The sequence below is a fragment of the Mustelus asterias genome, chromosome 3 (genome assembly GCF_964213995.1).
Source record: "Mustelus asterias chromosome 3, sMusAst1.hap1.1, whole genome shotgun sequence".
Classification (NCBI taxonomy): Eukaryota; Metazoa; Chordata; class Chondrichthyes; order Carcharhiniformes; family Triakidae; genus Mustelus; species Mustelus asterias.
Genome location: NC_135803.1, coordinates 34,470,564 through 34,487,939, shown reverse-complemented (window position 1 = coordinate 34,487,939; position 17,376 = coordinate 34,470,564). Strand labels below are relative to the sequence as shown.

Genomic DNA, 17,376 nt, shown 5'->3' with positions numbered 1-17,376 from the left:
TGACATCCTGTAGGGTCTGGTGAAGGGAGGTGGGCTGGAGAGAGTGATGATGGGGTGTGCTGGAATGGTGTTTAAATATGGCACCGGGACCTTTGAACTCGTCAGGTGAGGACAGGTGGACAAATCAGTTGCTGGCCTGCCAGAAGAGTCGGAGGGAAACCAGCCTGTGCATAATTAATGAGGATCCTGCTATTCTGGCCAATGGGGAAGGTGCCGCCTGAGCCATCCGCCACTGCACTTGATCTTAAAATGGGAGAATTCCACCCTAGGCCTCTACCTGATGAGCAGATCCATGGATCAAAAATGAATGGGCATTTTTTCTCCCCACTATCTCTATTTCATAATTGGCCCTTTTTCAGGCACTTATTGTTTCAACTCATTTTTTGACCACATCATGTGATTTAGTTAGGCATATGTTGTCACACGTATTTGCTTACTTCTATGGAATTGAGTGGAAGGTTTGCGGTTATATAGAGCCTTTATAACCCCTGCATGTGCAAAAGCACACAACAACTTTTGACGTGCAGATATTGTCCCTTTTCCTGAATTGCAATAGTCAATTTTGCACTTGACTTTCTCGGTACTGCACTGAGACCTGTGTGCTGGAATCTTTGCAAATGGACTTGAAACCTCTGCCTACTCATCCTGGGGTGAGATTCGATCAACTGAATCGTGGTTGGGAGTGGATGCTTTTCTTTGATGTTCGGTGGGAACAGGGGTTAATTCTGTAGATGGGGTCCATCTCATTTGATGAAAAATGGTTAGATTCTCTGGCCGTTCACACCCTGCCGTCACTGCAAGAAAGGATGGAGAATTTGGCACTCCGCCAAATCTCCGTTCACTGCAGCGGGGCGGGAGAATCCCGCCGGCGTTAACGGCCAGAGAATCCCACCCATTGTTTCATCTCTAAATAATCTTTCTACAGAACTTGGTCTGTCTGTTGCACCCAAACCATTGGAGTTTGGAACAAGATATTTAAAAGGCCTTCATCCTTCATCAGGGATCATGGCCTTCCAGTTCAGTGAGAATACGCAGTAATTTGGGGCGGCACGGTAGCGCAGTGGTTAGCACTGCTGCCTCACAGCGCCAGGGATCCGGGTTCGATTCCCAACTTGGGTCACTGTCTGTGTGGAATTTGCACGTTCTCCCCGTGTCTGCGTGGGTTTCCTCCGGGTGCTCCGGTTTCCTCCCACAGTCCAAAGATGTGCAGGTTAAGTGGATTGGCCATGCTAAAATTGCCCCTTAGTGTCAGGGGGACTGGCTAGGGTAAATGGGGTTATGGGGATAGGGCCTGGGTGGGGTTGTGTACGGTGCAGACTCGATGGGCTGAATGGCCTCCTTCTGCACTGTAGGATTCTATAATTCTATAAATAGTGAAAATTCTTAATTCTAGACATTTTGTTTCAATTATACCTATCACATGAAGAGGAAACAGTGGCAGTGTGCTATGCCACACACAATATAGTTTGTTTGGGCAGTAATGAAATTTTGCCTTTCATTTTGTTTAATTCAGTAGTTCTGACTCAAAGTTAACTGGTCAATAGGAAACGGGCATTTTTCTTTTTATTTATCAAATCGTCTTGGAGTTATAAACTCATTACAGCACAGAAGGAGGCCATTCAGCCCATCGATTTTGTGATGAGCAATCCAATCAGTCCCCTTCCCCCACAGTTCCGCAAGAATATTTTGCTCTACTGTTCATTCAGTTTCTTTTTGAAATCAATAATTGTCTCTGGTTTTACCATCCTGATAGGCAGCAGCAAGTTCTAGGTCATTAATGTTCTTTATCTCAACCCCCTTCATCTCTTGGCCAAAACCTTAACTCTATGTTCCCTAGTCTTTGTACAGTCAGCTAATGGTAACAGCTTTTCTTTTTCTAACTTATCCTAACCTGTCGTTATGCTGTAACATGATGGTGCAGATCAGATTGAAACATATTATTATGCAATGGAAATGTTATCCAGCTGCTTACATGTGACATCAGAGCATTGAAAATAACCTGCTGTTTCTCTTTTTCCCCTTTTTCACTGAAAAGAGAATATGTTTCAAAGTTCCGATACATGACTTTGACTTTGTTAATACAGTGATCAAGTGAATTGGATGTTTGCATGCCTAGTCTTACTAAAAATAAGGGCTTGCATTTGTATCATATCTTTTGGATGCCAGGGTTTGCCAAGTGCAACGAGCTCGGGAGTGTAATTGTGATTATAGTGTCGGGCAAATCTGCAGACAACAACTTTTCACAAGCTGCATCAAGGCCAATGTCAAGATAATCTATGACAGCCTACTTTATCCATTCATGCCTCTGGATTGGGGTTTGAACCCATGACCTTCAGACTCGGGTGAGAATTAGTACCATTGAGTCAGTGCAATTTATCATCGCCAATATCAGCAATAATGGCCCAACTATTCAACGACCGGATGTACAATCCAAAGATCATCAGCACCCTGCGGAAGACCCGGAATACTGAGTCCTTGGGAATTACCTGGGAAGTTTGAGCCTCCAATGGGCAATTATTTTTATGGGGCAGCACGGTGGCACAGTGGTTGGCACTGCTGCCTCACAGCGCCAGGGACCCGGGTTCAATTCCGACCTCAGGTCACTGTCTGTGTGGAGTTTGCACATTCTCCCCGTATCTGCGTGGGTTTCCTCCGGGTGCTTTGGTTTCTGCCTACAGTCCAAAAATATGTGGGTTAGGCTGATTGGCCATGGTAAATTGCCCCTTAGTTTCAGGAGGATGAGCGGGGTAAATAGGGGTTATAGGGATAAGGCCTGGATGGGATTGCTGTCAGTGCAGGCTCAATGGGCCCAATGGCCGCCTTCTGCACTATAGGGATTCTGTAGTGATTCTATGAATTCCCTTACTCCCCGGGAGTCTCTGAAAAAGTCTGTGACTCGGAGTTAAAGTTGGAGACTTATTTTCTCACTTACCTGCATAATTATCCAAGAAAAATCCTAATCTAACTCCTGGGCAACTATAGAACTGACCCCCCACCGCCCCCCCCCCCCCCCCCCCCCCCCCCACGCCCCCCCCCCCCCCCCCCTCCTCACACCCCACACTGACTCCTCCCTCAACACACCCCGACCCACATACTACACACGCATGCATTAATGCACCGAGGGACTTGGGGGCCTTTAACCACCAAAATATGGCAGCTTGTGCCGTAAAAAGGGGGCATGGCTTCTGCGTAGATTCTCTTTGCCGCTCTCTCTCTGGATCCCTGCGCTGAAGGAATTTTGCAGCAAAGTTTGGCCAGGAAAATCTTGAAGGTAAGTGGGGTAGTTTTCTGTCTGATCAGCTCAAAGTCAGGGCTCTCAACACTGACTGGAAGATTTGGGCCAATATTCATAGAATCATAGAAACACTACAGTGCAGAAGGAGGCCATTCGGCCCATCGAGTCTGCACCGACCACAATCCCACCCAGGCCCTACCCCCACATATTTACCCGCTAATCCCTCTAACCTACGCATCTCAGGGGCAATTTTAACCTGGCCAATCAACCTATTCTAGAGCTCCCCACTCCTTCCCTTCTTACATTGTATGACACTGATTGCAACATAAATACTCTTCTTGTGTGCTGAGTCCTCTCCGCCTCCATAAAAACCATTTTCTTATTTGTAGTTCCCACCCATTAACTTGTTTATTCGCAACAGCTAGAGTATGCATTTTTATTGGGCAAATGAGAATTAAAGCTGGGTTTGTCCTGGTAGCTAACTGGTATTTTGTCACAAAAAGTGATAATTTCATTCCTTGAAATGTGCCAAAACTGCAGTGGTAATGTAAATATAATCAAGCACCTCAGCAACATCTGTCAACAGCAAGTACAGTAATTCTAGACTTCTCTCTTTGAGAAACTGTCTGTAGTCCGCTCCATTGTAGAGGAAAGTTGACTCGGTGGAATGCTTATCAAATCAACGGAGGTGATAAAAATAAACAGAAGTTTGAATTTGGGATGGGAATGCGGCCTTTCATTATTATAACGTTAACAATGTCCCTTGTGTTTATGCTATTTATCTGATCTTGGTTTTTTTCCCCCCTTTTTATTACTAGATGTATGGCAGATATACCCAAGACTTGGGTGTATTTGCCAAAGAAGAAGCGGCTCGTTTGCGCCAAGAAAAGGACCACGCAAGAATATTTTCCAGAGAACACATTAAGCGTGTTGAGTTAATCGAGTATGATCGGAGCCGCTGCTCTAGGTGTAGAAGTAAGTTGTTTTAAAACCATATATATGTAATCGTGTGGCAGCATCACTAAAATGTAACAGCAAATATTAATATTTGGTGCAGGATATTTAATTTATTATTGTGACATGCATTAATATACTGTGAAAAGTATTGTTTCTTGTGCGCTAAACAGACAAAGCATACTGTACATAGGAAAGGAGAGGGTGCAGAATGTAGTGTTGCAGTCATAGTTGGGGTGTAAAGAAAAATCAACTAGTGCGAGGTAGATCCATTCAAAAGTCTGATGGCAGCAGGAAAGCAGCTGTTCTTGAGTTGGTTGGTACGTGGCCTCAAACTTTTGTATCTTTTTCCCGACGGAAGAAGGTGGAAAAGAGTATGTTTGGGGTGCGTGGCGCCCTTAATTATGCTGGCTGCTTTTCCGAGGCAGCGGGAAGTGTAGACAGTCAACGCATGGGAGACTGGTTTGATAGCCATATAACCCAACGATTCCCGGCTTGGGTCACTGTCTATGCGGACTCTGCACGTTCTCCCTGTGTCTGCGTGGCTTTCCTCCAGGTACCTCGGTTTCCTCCCACTGTCCGAAAGATGTGCTGGCTATAGGTGCATTGGCCATGCTAAATTCTCCCTCCGTGTACCCGAACAAGTGCTGGAGTATGGCAACTAGGGGCTATTCACAGTAACTTCTTTGCAGTTTTAATGTAAGACTACTTGTGACACTGATAAATAAACTTAAAGAATGCAACTGATCTGAACTGCTGGTTTCCAGAATATTTAATTGTGAGTAGATTGGGCAATGACCGTGTGTTGAATATTTATTTTAAAAAAAGCATCATGGACAAAGACTGATTATTGTGTCTTTTCATTATGTGCGGGTTTCATGGTTAAGAAGTAAGTGTTTGGCGTGGGGGTGTCCCACTCGAGCACAGGTCTTTCAGCAATTAGACTGTGGTGAAGAGCTCCACACGTAATGGTTTTATCGGGCAGACTGTATGAATGATTTGATTTTTTTGTCTTACCTGAGTTTAACATGATAATACAAAATGTTTACTGCAGGAACATTCATCCTGTTTCTAAGCAGCTTCCTGTCTCAAGCCAGAAAATCAAGCTGCAACATTTAATATAATATAAAGCTTTCTGATGCAATATCAATGGATGCTTGTGGGGGTGGAAATGTATGTTTTGTTTAATCTGGCCATGGACCATTTTCTTTGCATAAAGGAAGTGGAAAAGGAAGGAAAGTGATTTATCCATCCACTGTGAATGTTAATTGATAATCCAGGAAATCCAAACCGGAAGGATGGGACAATCCCTGTTGAGTGGAAGAGAATATTTCCCCCTTCACACTGTGATTTACTAAACCTTTCTGTACGCATGCATCTTCATGCCATCAATCATTATTTTCTCCTAAACCTACAGATTTTCTTTTTGAAAGAAAACTGATTTTATGATGCCCTGGCATCAACATTTCTGCTAACCATTTGCTAGCATGCGTTTAAACCTGTGCCTCAACTGCTTTCCAAAACCCCCTGACTTTTTCCATGGCGAGTTTTGCCTGCAGTTCAACAACAGCCTAGGTGGCGGATAAGATAGCAAATGAAGGGTAGAGTTTTTGCTTTGAATGCAATTGGCAATCCGAAAGTCAAAAAGGAAGACTTACATTTTTGGGACATCCAGTGGTCATGAAAAGCAAAGTGCTTTATATCCAATGTATTACTTCTGAATTACTGCTGTGCAATCTGGATTCAAACTGCAGATATGAAAGCCTTAGATTTAAATAGTGATTTTTCTTGACAGGAGTTCAAACTCATTTACATATCAGCAAACATAAAATCTGTCATGAACCAGTGCAATCGGACAGCATTTTGCAATGGAATATTTTTTAAAATTACTTGTAAACACGATTGATAACGAGACAGTTCTGTTAATGCAGCTGAAATATCATCAAATTAGTGTTTAGTCCATCTTCTATTCATAACCTGGGGTGGAGTTACTGGGGGCAGGTGGGAAGGGGGCAGCAGATTACTTATTTCTCCCCCTGCCCACCAAAAAGCTGGCCAACACTCTGCTGACCAGGAATCCAGCTATCCCACAGTGATGTTATGTTCTGCATGGCCTTGTATCGCTAAGAATCAGTCACCATTAGGGCCTTTTGGCTAAGATCAAGTGCAGTATTGACATGCTGTGCTTGGTTGAAGTCATTAGGTTACATTTTAGCTTCATTTGAAGCAATTTTTAAAAGCGGCATCTCTGTCTTTTGGCTAAGATGCAAATGAGATCAAGCCTTGGAGGAGGTGCAATGCCTACTCCAATCAGCTTGGATCATGTAGATCAAGCCCAAGACAGGAGGTGAGAGCCCTGTCTTGTCAACTTTGATTGGGAATGTCTCACTTGTTGAGACTCTGAATTGGACTTGATTTGATTGAATTGGAATTTAAAAAACCAGTCACCTTTAGGAAGGAAGTCTTGCTCTCGAGAGCTTCAGCTCTTTTGTCCCAGCAGCGCCAGAAAATAGTAGTGGCCACTGCTGGAAGTACAACTAGTCCCCATGAAGAAATTTAAAGTTTTTAAAGTTTATTTATTACTGTCACAAGTAAGACTTACATTAACACTGCAATGAAGCTACTGTGAAAATCCCCTAGTCGCCACTCTCCAGCGCCTGTTCGGGTGCACTGAAGAGAAGAGAAATACAGGGTAGAATTTATCATGGCCAACTCACCTAACCAGCACTTCTTTTGGACTGTGGGAGGAAACCGGAGCACCCGGAGGAAACCCACGCAGACAAGGGGAGAATGTGCAAACTCCACACAGACAGTGACCCAAGCCGGGAATTGAGCCCGGATCCCTGGCGCTGTGAGACAGCAACTTGAGGTGATTCTGAGGACTTTGGCGAGATCCCAACAAGAATGGGTAGGCGACCACGGCTGTGAGACTGCAGCAAGGATGGCGGGAGGTCATGTTAAAGAGGCCTTCACATGCAAGAAAAGATGCTGCTGGGCGTCTGCGAAAGCAGCAGCTGAGGTCCAAATCTGAGGGTGCCCTACTCAACCGATAGGTCAGGGGTGGCTTTCCACAATCTCTCTGAATAGGCTATTGTTGTCAAAACAGATTGTTTCTGCCCATGACAACCTGCTGCTGTGCCCAGGGCTTAATCCACACCAGTGGATGTAATGGGGACAGTTGTCCCAATCGACTTCACCTCTGGAGCCATCTAGAGCAGGGGATATTTTGTACATGTTGCAGCTGGTCCTCCACAAGTGTGTCAAAGAGGTGGTCAGTGCATTCTTTATATCATGGTGGATTTGTACACCTCCTTCTTGATTCAAAGTGAGAGTGACTTAGGGTTCACACTTATGGCTGTGCTACACTGTTCTCCCGCTCAAGATCAGCTTAGGAGGTTTTGTAAACCCCAGACAACTTCTCCCAATTAATATGCAGCTTGTTTGTGATTAAAACAAAATGATTGCACAAGTCTGTGCTCGGTTTGCAGACTGCTGTCAGGACACATTCTAGTTTTACACCTTACCAGGAATATTTGAGAATGGCTCTTTGGGGATGAGAAAGAAAGCAAGAAAGACTTGCATTTATATAGCACCTTTCATGACCATCAAATGTTTCAAAGTGCTTTATGGTGAAAATACTTTGAAGTTTTAGGAACCTTATTGTAGAAAATGTAGAAAATGTGGCCAATTTAACACGCAGTCAATTTCCACAAACAGCAATGTGAAAATGATTAGACATTGTGATAGTGATTGAAGGAAAATATTATCCAGGATGACCCAGTCTCTACAGCTCTCTGCGGTAAAGAATTCCACAGATTCACTGCCCTCTGAGAGTGTTGAACTATTTTCATAAAGGCCTGCGATTGCTGGTCAACTGTCTTTTATTTGCTAAGCACCTTTCCCAGTCACTCCAGCTAACTCGGTCCACATTCCTTATTTATGTTTAGCACAGTTGTTTCTGACCCAAGCTTCTCACTCTCAAATTGAATGCAAAATTCCAGCATATCAGGGTCACTGTTTACTAGGGGATCTTTTACTCTGAGATTGTTTATTAAACCTGCCTCATTGCACATTACCGTCACCCACGATTAATTTACTGCCCTTTTTACCTACCCTCATTAACTCCTGATTTACTCTGTCCTACAGTGTAGCTACTATTAGGGTCGTATACCCTTGAATAGTTAGTTCCAGCTTTGGTCTCGTTATAACCACTTCTGTGTAATGGTTATGAGATCATACCTATTAACCTCAATTTGTGATGTTAATTCATTTATTTTGTGCCAAATACCATTGAAGACTTTTGCCCTGTTACCATTTTGTCCCCTATCTGCTGCTGCTTTTCTGTTTGTACATCTTGCCCCTTCCTGCCAGTATCATTACCTAACCAGCTGCCTTCCAATATTGCCAAATCCTTTTGCTTTGTATATCTACATATCCCCTCTCCAGAACACCCCTCACCCCCAATTTAGTTTAAATAATGGCGTAAGAACCTTTATGTGCACCCAAGCTGATAGATGGAACCTCGGTTAGGTTTTGCAGACAGAAATCAAAGCAATATTTGAATTGCACAGTGCTTCCGATGGTGTGTTCCTCTAACATTGCTTCATAAGGTGCACCAGCAACTCATTATCCAGCTCCTGAAGCAAAGGTTAAGCACCTTGACAGGTACAGGGGCTCCGAAGAGAATCTTCTGCATCATTATGACCTGCTGCATTATAACACTAAGCAGTAAGAAAGGGATCTTCATTTTAATGAGGGATAGGTAGGTGAGGGAGAGGGGGAAGTAGAGGTAGGAAGGCCACCACAACTCTTTCTAGTCAGAAATCATAACAATACTTTAACTGTGCAATAAGAACATAAGAACATAAGAAATAGGAGCAGGAGTAGGCCATCTGGCCCTTCGAGCCTGCCCCGCCATTCAACAAGATCATGGCTGATCTGAAGCGAATCGGTTCCACTTACCCGCCTGCTCCCCATAACCCCTAATTCCCTTATCGATCAGAAAACTATCTACCCGTGATTTAAACATATTCAACGAGGAAGCCTCCACCACTTCAATGGGCAGAGAATTCCAGAGATTCACTACCCTCTGAGAGAAGAAGTTCCCCCTCAACTCTGTTCTGAACCGGCCCCCCCTTATTTTGAGGCTGTGCCCTCTAGTTCTGGTTTCCCTTCTAAGTGGAAAGAATCTCTCCACCTCTACCCTATCCAGCCCCTTCATTATCTTATATGTCTCTATAAGATCACCCCTCATCCTTCTAAACTCCAACGAGTACAGACCCAATCTGTTCAATCTCTCCTCATAAGCCACACCCCTCATCTCCGGTATCAACCTGGTGAACCTTCTCTGCACTCCCTCCAAGGCCAATATATCCTTTCGCAAATAAGGGGACCAAAACTGCACACAGTACTCCAGTTGCGGCCTCACCAGTGCCTTGTACAGTTGCAGCAAGACCTCCCTGCTTTTATATTCTATCCCCCTCGCGATAAAGGCCAACATTCCATTCGCCTTCTTGATCACCTGCTGCACCTGCAGACTGAGTTTTTGCGATTCGTGCACAAGGACCCCCAGGTCCCTCTGCACAGTCGCACGATGTAATTTTTCTCCATTTAAATAATATTCCAATTTACTATTATTTCTTCCAAAGTGGATAACCTCACATTTGCTAACGTTATATTCCATCTGCCAGATCCTCGCCCACTCGCTCAGCCTATCCAAATCTCTCTGCAGACTTTCCGCGTCCTCCACGCAATTCGCTTTCCCACTCACCATGTCATCAGCAAACTTGAATACCCTACATTCAGTCCCCTCCTCCAGATCATCTATGTAAATGGTAAACAATTGAGGCCCCAGCACTGATCCCTGCGGCACGCCACTGATCACCAACTGCCAACCAGAAAAGCGCCCATTTATCCCAACTCTCTGCTTCCTGTTAGATAGCCAATCCCCAATCCACGCCAACACCGTACCCCTAACTCCGTGTACCCCAATCTTCTGCAGCAACCTTTTGTGAGGCACCTTATCGAACGCCTTCTGGAAATCTAAAAACACCACATCCACCGGTTCCCCTCTGTCAACCGCACTAGTGACATCTTCATAAAAGTCCAGTAGATTCGTCAAACACGACTTTCCCTTCATGAATCCATGCTGCGTCTGCTTGATCGAACCATTCTTATTCAGGTGCTCTGTTATTTCCTCTTTAATAATGGACTCTAGCATCTTCCCAACTACGGACGTTAAGCTAACCGGCCTGTAGTTACCCACCTTTTGTCTACTTCCTTTTTTAAACAGCGGCGTAACAGTAGCTGTTTTCCAGTCAGCCGGCACTACCCCAGAGTCCAGCGAATTTTGATAAATTACTACTAACGCATCTGTTATTACCTCAGCCATTTCTTTCAGTACCCTGGGATGCATTCCATCCGGGCCCGGGGACTTGCTGCAGATGATTCGTTCAGCACCTACTGTGCAGGTTGTATTCCAATGCAGTAACAGTCACGGTTCCTTCAGTAACCACTCTACTGATGGCTGTTAGAATTTTTGACTTAAACTCCTTGATCACTGGCTGCGGAATGTGTGCATAACAGAGCTTTTAATCACAGCATATCTAATGTGGTATTCTATTTGAATCATATTCTGGAGTATCTTCATCTTTCAAAATACATTTAAAACCTCGCCCAATCCATGTTTGCTCCTTTTGGCTCTACAACTTGGGATCCAAGTTGACAGTGTCTGGAATAATCCCTTGCAAGTTTACTTACCATTCTGTCTGAATTTGATGGTAATGCTTTTGACAGGTCGGTTGTGGCAGACGGTGTTATGGGCCCATTACAGGTGCCTGTGTCCTTCTGAATTAAACCTTTTTTTTGTTCATTCGTGAGACATGGGGGTCGCTGGCTGGCCAGCATTTATTGCCCATCTCCACTTGCTCTAGGACCTGAGAGGCTTGCTAGACCATTTCAGAGGGCGTTTGAGAGTCAATCACATTGCTAAGGCTCTGAAGTCAGAGTCTGAAGTCTGTAGGCCAGACGAGGTAAGGATGGCAGATTTCCTTCCCTAAATGACATTAATGAATCAGATGGGTTTTTCCAACAATCGACAATTGCTTCAGGGTCATCAGTAGATTCTTAATTCCAGGTTTTTAAAAATTGAATTCAAATTCCACTATCTGCCATGGAAGGCTTCGAACCCGGGTCCCCAGAATATTAAGTTTCTGGATTAGTTGTCCAGCGATAATACCACTAGGTCATCGGAATAGATTGTTAAACAATGTATTTCACCTTCAATCCAAAACCAAATCACTCCAACCTCAGTCATTGAGCTTCAGCATGCAGATAATGCTTGTGCGTGCACTGAGAAACTGAACTCCAGGTCATTGTTACCTCCTCCTCTGAAACATCGTGAGAAAATGGGCCTTTCACTAAACACCCAGAAAACTAAAGATCCTCTTCCAACCAGCTCCCACAGCACAGCATGTCCCTTCAACAATTAAGATGAATGGTGAGATATTGGAAAATGTGGATCACTTTCCATATCTTGGGAGCCTCTCCTCAACAAAACCAGATGTAGATGATGAAATTTATCATCACCTCCAATGTACCAGCCTTCAGCTGACTGAGGAAAAGAGTATTCGAGGACCAGGATCTCAAACCCAAGAGTCAGAGTTCATCAGGCACCAGTGATCCCTCCACTCTTATGTCCTTTGTAGACTTGAACAACCTACAGCAGGCACCTCAAAGCACTGGAGAAGTACCACTATTGGTGCCTTCGTGTGATGCTCCAAATCTGGTGGCAAGAAAGGTGGTCCAACAGCAGCATCCTCTCCCAAGCTACATTGTACAACACTAAGGCCCTAATCACTCAAAACCAACTCTGCTGGATAGACATGTTGTTGATGTGCCTCTCACCAGACTGCCCGATACAACTGTTCTGTTCATAACTCAGTTATGGCAGGAGGGATGTCTTCAAAGTACCCCTGAGGAAATTAAACACCCTGTTGACTCATGGGAATCCCTGCTTCTGACCACTGAAAGTGGAGAAGACATATTCCGGAAGGCGTCAAAGAAGAGACTACATTGGGAGCATGCAGAGTGAAAGTTGAGGCTTAAGGGAGAGTGCACAAATATCCCAACTGCTCATCTACCCAGTCCTTTCAAATACCTCCCGCCCCGGGTATAGCAGGGACAGCAGATCACGCACTGGACTTGTCAGCCATTTCAGCTATTGAATCATAGAAGCATAGAATCCCTACAGTGCAGAAGGAGGCCATTCAGCCCATCAAGTCTGCACCAATTCTCTGACAGAGCATCTTACCCAGTTCCTCCCCTCCACCCTATCCCTGTAACCCCATGCATTTACCTCACTAATCCTTCTAACCGACACATCTTTGGATACTGAGGGGCAATTTAGCATGGACCAATCCACCTAGCCTACACATCTTTGGACTGTGGGAGGAAACTGGAAAACCCAGAGGAAAGCACCTGGAGGAAACCCATGCAGACATGGGGAAAATGTGCAAACTTCCCACGCACAGTAACCCAAGGCCGCAATTGAACCCGGGTCCCTGGCACTACAAGGCAGGAGTGCTAACCACTGTGCTGTCAGAGTGGAAACACATCATTCTCAATCCCGAAGAACTGCCAGAGAATAGATTTTATGCATTTCTAAGTTATGTGAGGTGTACTTAACATAGGAGACAGATTAGTCCTGGATATCTGTAAGGTCATCTTCATTCTTTGAATGCATCTTCGGCACTCCCCTGTCTCCTCAGGCTATGTAATTGTACCTGGGTGTGTGCAGAGTTTATTAACTATTTTAGATTGCAGGTATTGTATATGTATATATTTTATTTAGTTCAAAATTTAAAAAAAAAGCTGGAGTATTGGTTCTGACTCTTAGAATCATAAACTCCCTACAGTGCAGAATGAGGCCATTCGGCCCATCGTCTGCACTGACCACAATCCCACCCAGGCCCTATCCCTGTAACCCCATGTATTCACCCTGCTAGTCCCACTGACAGTAGGGTCAATTTAGCATGGTCAATGCACCTAACTCACACATCTTTGGACCGTGGGAGGAAACCAGAGCACCCGGAGGAAATCCACGCAGACACTGGGAGAATGTGCAAACTCCACACAGACAGTGACCCCAGGCTGGAATTGAACCTGGTCTCTGGCGCTGTGAGGCAGCAGAGCTAACCACTGTGCCATCGTGCCGCCCATTGGGGTAGGAATTTCCATGCATCCCGCCACGTGTCATAGGCCGGTGGTGTGATCTTACGGTCCTGCCGTTGTCAAAAGGGTTTCCTGTTGAATGCATCCACAGCCGCTGGGAAACCTACAGCACGGGTGCGTTATTGGCAGGACCAGAAGATTCTGTGGCCTGAATGGCTGGAAAATCCCATCCTTGGACTTCATACAGGATGAGAATAGGAGATCATTTGTGGTTACAGAAAGAGAACCTGCAAGGGAACATAGCAAAATTGAATTGTCCCTGCTTTTCTGGTCAGAGGTTGCTTGTCACCAGGTTAAACAGTGAGTTTAACACTGCATGACTGATGGGCTCATCAATTCAAATCATATTGTGGTCCCAATTGTACCATGGGACTTTAATACTTCAATATTAAAGCCGCCTGTGCCTGCCCATGGTCATCATGCAAAATGTAATGCTGTGTTTTCCCTGATTTCAAATTTGAGGACAAATGAAGCTTGTGGTTGACGTCCAGTGCAGTGAGGATTGTTATAGGCAAAGAGAGGTACCTGGGAACTCCCAGCAACCAGGCAAAGATGCTGTTGGTTACCTACAGATGGTCATGCAATGCATCCGTTTTTAAGGTTTGTGAATAATTGGGAGTCCTGACCACATTGCTCTCGATGTGCTGGTGAGGAAAGTAATTCCAAATGCGATCAAATGAATCACGAGATTCGATAAATAAATGAATGGCTCACAGACCTGCCAGGTTTCTGACCTGGTCGCATGATAGCCACGAGGGAGGTGATACTATTGTTACTTTAAAAGTCAACTAGCTGCACAATGACTGAGAATCAGTATTTCCCAATTGGAGAGGACCATATGATTATCCGTTAACAACAGCAATCTGGATTTAATTATCACCAAAACATCCCAAAACGCTTTGCAGAGGTGTGCGGCAGCGGGTTAACCAAAAGGCTTGAGGTTAAAGAGGACCCAGGAGAAATGGAGAGGAAGACATCCCATTGCTCGACCTGGCTACAAATGGATTGGTGAGAGTGAAAATAAATGAGGGCAATCCTGCTGATTTAGAAAGGGAAGAATGGGAGAGAATAGTTGACTATGCTATAAAACTGGGGGAGAATGGTTGACCATGCTATAAAACTGGGGGAGAATGGTTGACCATGCTATAAAACTGGGAGAGAATGGTTGACCATGCTATAAAACTGGGGGAGAATGGTTGACCATGCTATAAAACTGGGAGAGAATGGTTGACCATGCTATAAAACTGGGGGAGAATGGTTGACCAAGCTAAAGACTGCAGAGAAATCAAGGAGGACAAAGATGTGCCTTGGCCACAGCCACCAAGGATGTCATTTATGACACTGATTAGGGCTTTTTTAGTTTTTAAGTCATGAATTACTGCACTAATGGACCATTTAAGCCATTTCTGTTTTTTGAATTGAAACAGTTTAGTTTGAACTGTTCTGTGGATGTGTTGATTTCCAGTGTTATTGTGGGTAACCCATGCCTTTTCCAGCACCTATCTTGGTGGTAAAAGGCTTCATTGTTTAGCCAGAGACCTGCTATCCCACATACTTTGCACTCAAAGCCAAGTCTCGGTTGACAGGAAGCATGTTCTTGTTTATGGAAGCAGACCTTTGCATCGAACATGAGTTTAAAAAGTAATGAGAACGACTTCCTAATAGAGGCTTTCCTGTTGCTTTTCCGGCTATTTCAGTTTCACTGCGGTGAATAATAAACTTGTGGTTTAAACCCATTTGATTAATGGAAATAAAAAAAACTAGTTTATTATCATGTTTGTCAAGCATTGACCATTACAATTAAATGTAGAAGATAACTATCCAATATGTTTCCAGCAGTATTTAAGAGTAACATTGTATAGTGATTTTTAAACTAGAATTGCTATTAAAAAACTTGTTTGGTTTAGTTTTACTTACTGCTGAATGAAGACACTAAAAATGTGTCTGAATTCATCATTGTGTTATTCAACTTGTAGGAAGGTGGAGCATTGAGGCTTTGCTGCAATAGTTTCGCACTTGGATATAAATTTCTCTTCATGGTGTCACCCAGTCAGGATAGTGGGCACACATTATTTTGCCTCTGAAGTTTCTATGCTATTTAAATTAATTGGTATTGGTAGATGGAAACCAGTTGGCCTTTTGGAATGCACCTGGAATGATACTGTTTTCACACAACTCAAGAACCTTAATTTGCTCATCCTACTTCATACATCCAATTTTAAAGTGTGCCAAAATGAACTGAAATAGCAAAGGGCACTTTAGAGACTTGGACAAAGAACTGCTGTTAAATTACATAATTTTTAAATCATAGAAATCATAGAAACCCTACAGTACAGAAAGAGGCCATTTGGCCCATCGAGTCTGCACCGACCACAATCCCACCCAGGCCCTACCCCCATATCCCTACATATTTTACCCGCTAATCCCTCTCATCTACACATCACAGGGGCAATTTTAGCATGGCCAATCAACCTAACCTGCACATCTTTGGACTGTTTTCTGTATATGTAATAAGCTTAGGCAGCACCATCCAAACCCATGACCACTGTCTACTGGAAGGTCGAGGGCAGCAGTCACGTGGGAGTGCCAGCACTACAAGTTTCACTCCAAGCCACTCGCCATCCTGACTTGGAAATCAGGATTTTACGGTTCCTTCACTGTCACTGGGTCAAAATCCTGAGGCTTCCTCCCTGTGAGTGTACCTACAACACAGTCTGCAGCGGTTCAAGAAGGCAACTTAAGACAATGCTCAGGGAAGTGGATGGACGCTGTAGGAGCGACCCATGATGTTGGTTTCTGCCACTTTTTCGAGGGCAATTAGGAATGGGTAATAAATGCTGGCCTAGCCAACGAAACCCATATCCCATGAATGAATTAAGAAATAGACTTTATGACTGAGGACAGCATTTGCTAAACTTTGAAGAATATGATTGATTTAGGAAGGTGTGGCTGTAACCTATTGTTAAACTGAGTCCCATTGGGAACGCAGATCTGGCTGCTATTGACTTCTAACAGCCAATCTGACTTAACTTGACCTGACCTGACCCAACCCTGATCTGACTCCTGTAGAATCTGATGTGCATCAGGTATATAATTATCTGTCAAATCCACAAAACTAATTACTGCTTTTATGTCTGCTGCACTTGCTTAGTTGAACAAGTCATGGCAATCTACTTACAAGTTTTGAATTGATTTTGATCATTTAGAAACAGGATTCCTAGAACCCTACAGCACAGAAGGGTGCAATTCAGCCACTGATGCCTGTGCTGGCAATTTGAAAGAACTATCTAATGAGTCTCACACCCTGCTCTTTCCCTATGTTGCTCCTTTTCATGTATATATTCAATTTCTGTTCAAAAGCTGTTCTTGAATCTGTTTCTATGCCCTTTCATACAGTGAATTCCAGATCAACCCAACTTGCAGCGTAAAGTGGTGGCACAGTGGTTAGCACTGCTACCTCAGCACCAGGGATGCAGGTTTGATTCCCGGCTTGGGTGACTGGCTGTATGGAGTTTGCACGTTCTCCCTGTGTCTGCATGGGTTTCCTCCGGGTGCTCCAGTTTTCTCCAGTCTGAAAGATGTGAGGGTTAAGTGCATTGGCCATGATAAATTCTCCCTCAGTGTATTCGAACAGGTGCCAGAGTGTGGCAACTAAGGGATTTTCACAGTGACTTCATTACAGTGTTAATGTAAGCCTACTTGTGACATTAATAAATAAACTTTTAAAAAAAAACCTTTTAAAAACATTCTCGTCCTCCTTCTGGTTTGTTCTTTTTATGATGTGGAGATGCCGGCGTTGGACTGGGTTTAGCCATGGATTAGCCATGCTAATTAGCCATGGATTAGCCATGCTAAATTGCCCCTTTAGTGTCAGGGGGGCTAGCTAGGGTAAATGCATGGGGTTATGGGGATAGAGCCTGAGTGGGATTGTGGTCAATGTGGACTCGATAGGCCGA

The 17,376-nt window shown here is 44.2% G+C and overlaps 1 protein-coding gene across 2 annotated transcripts in view; it reads left to right on the top strand.

Annotated features, from left to right (window-relative positions):
• Positions 1 to 17,376, top strand: part of LOC144489456 (chloride channel protein 2-like) — a 563,382-nt gene that overhangs the window by 101,875 nt on the left and 444,131 nt on the right. For both annotated transcript variants that reach the window (XM_078207326.1, XM_078207318.1), the window contains exon 2: positions 4,054 to 4,210. In XM_078207326.1, coding sequence (XP_078063452.1) covers positions 4,054 to 4,210 — 157 coding nt within the window. The remainder of the gene's footprint in view (positions 1 to 4,053; positions 4,211 to 17,376) is intronic.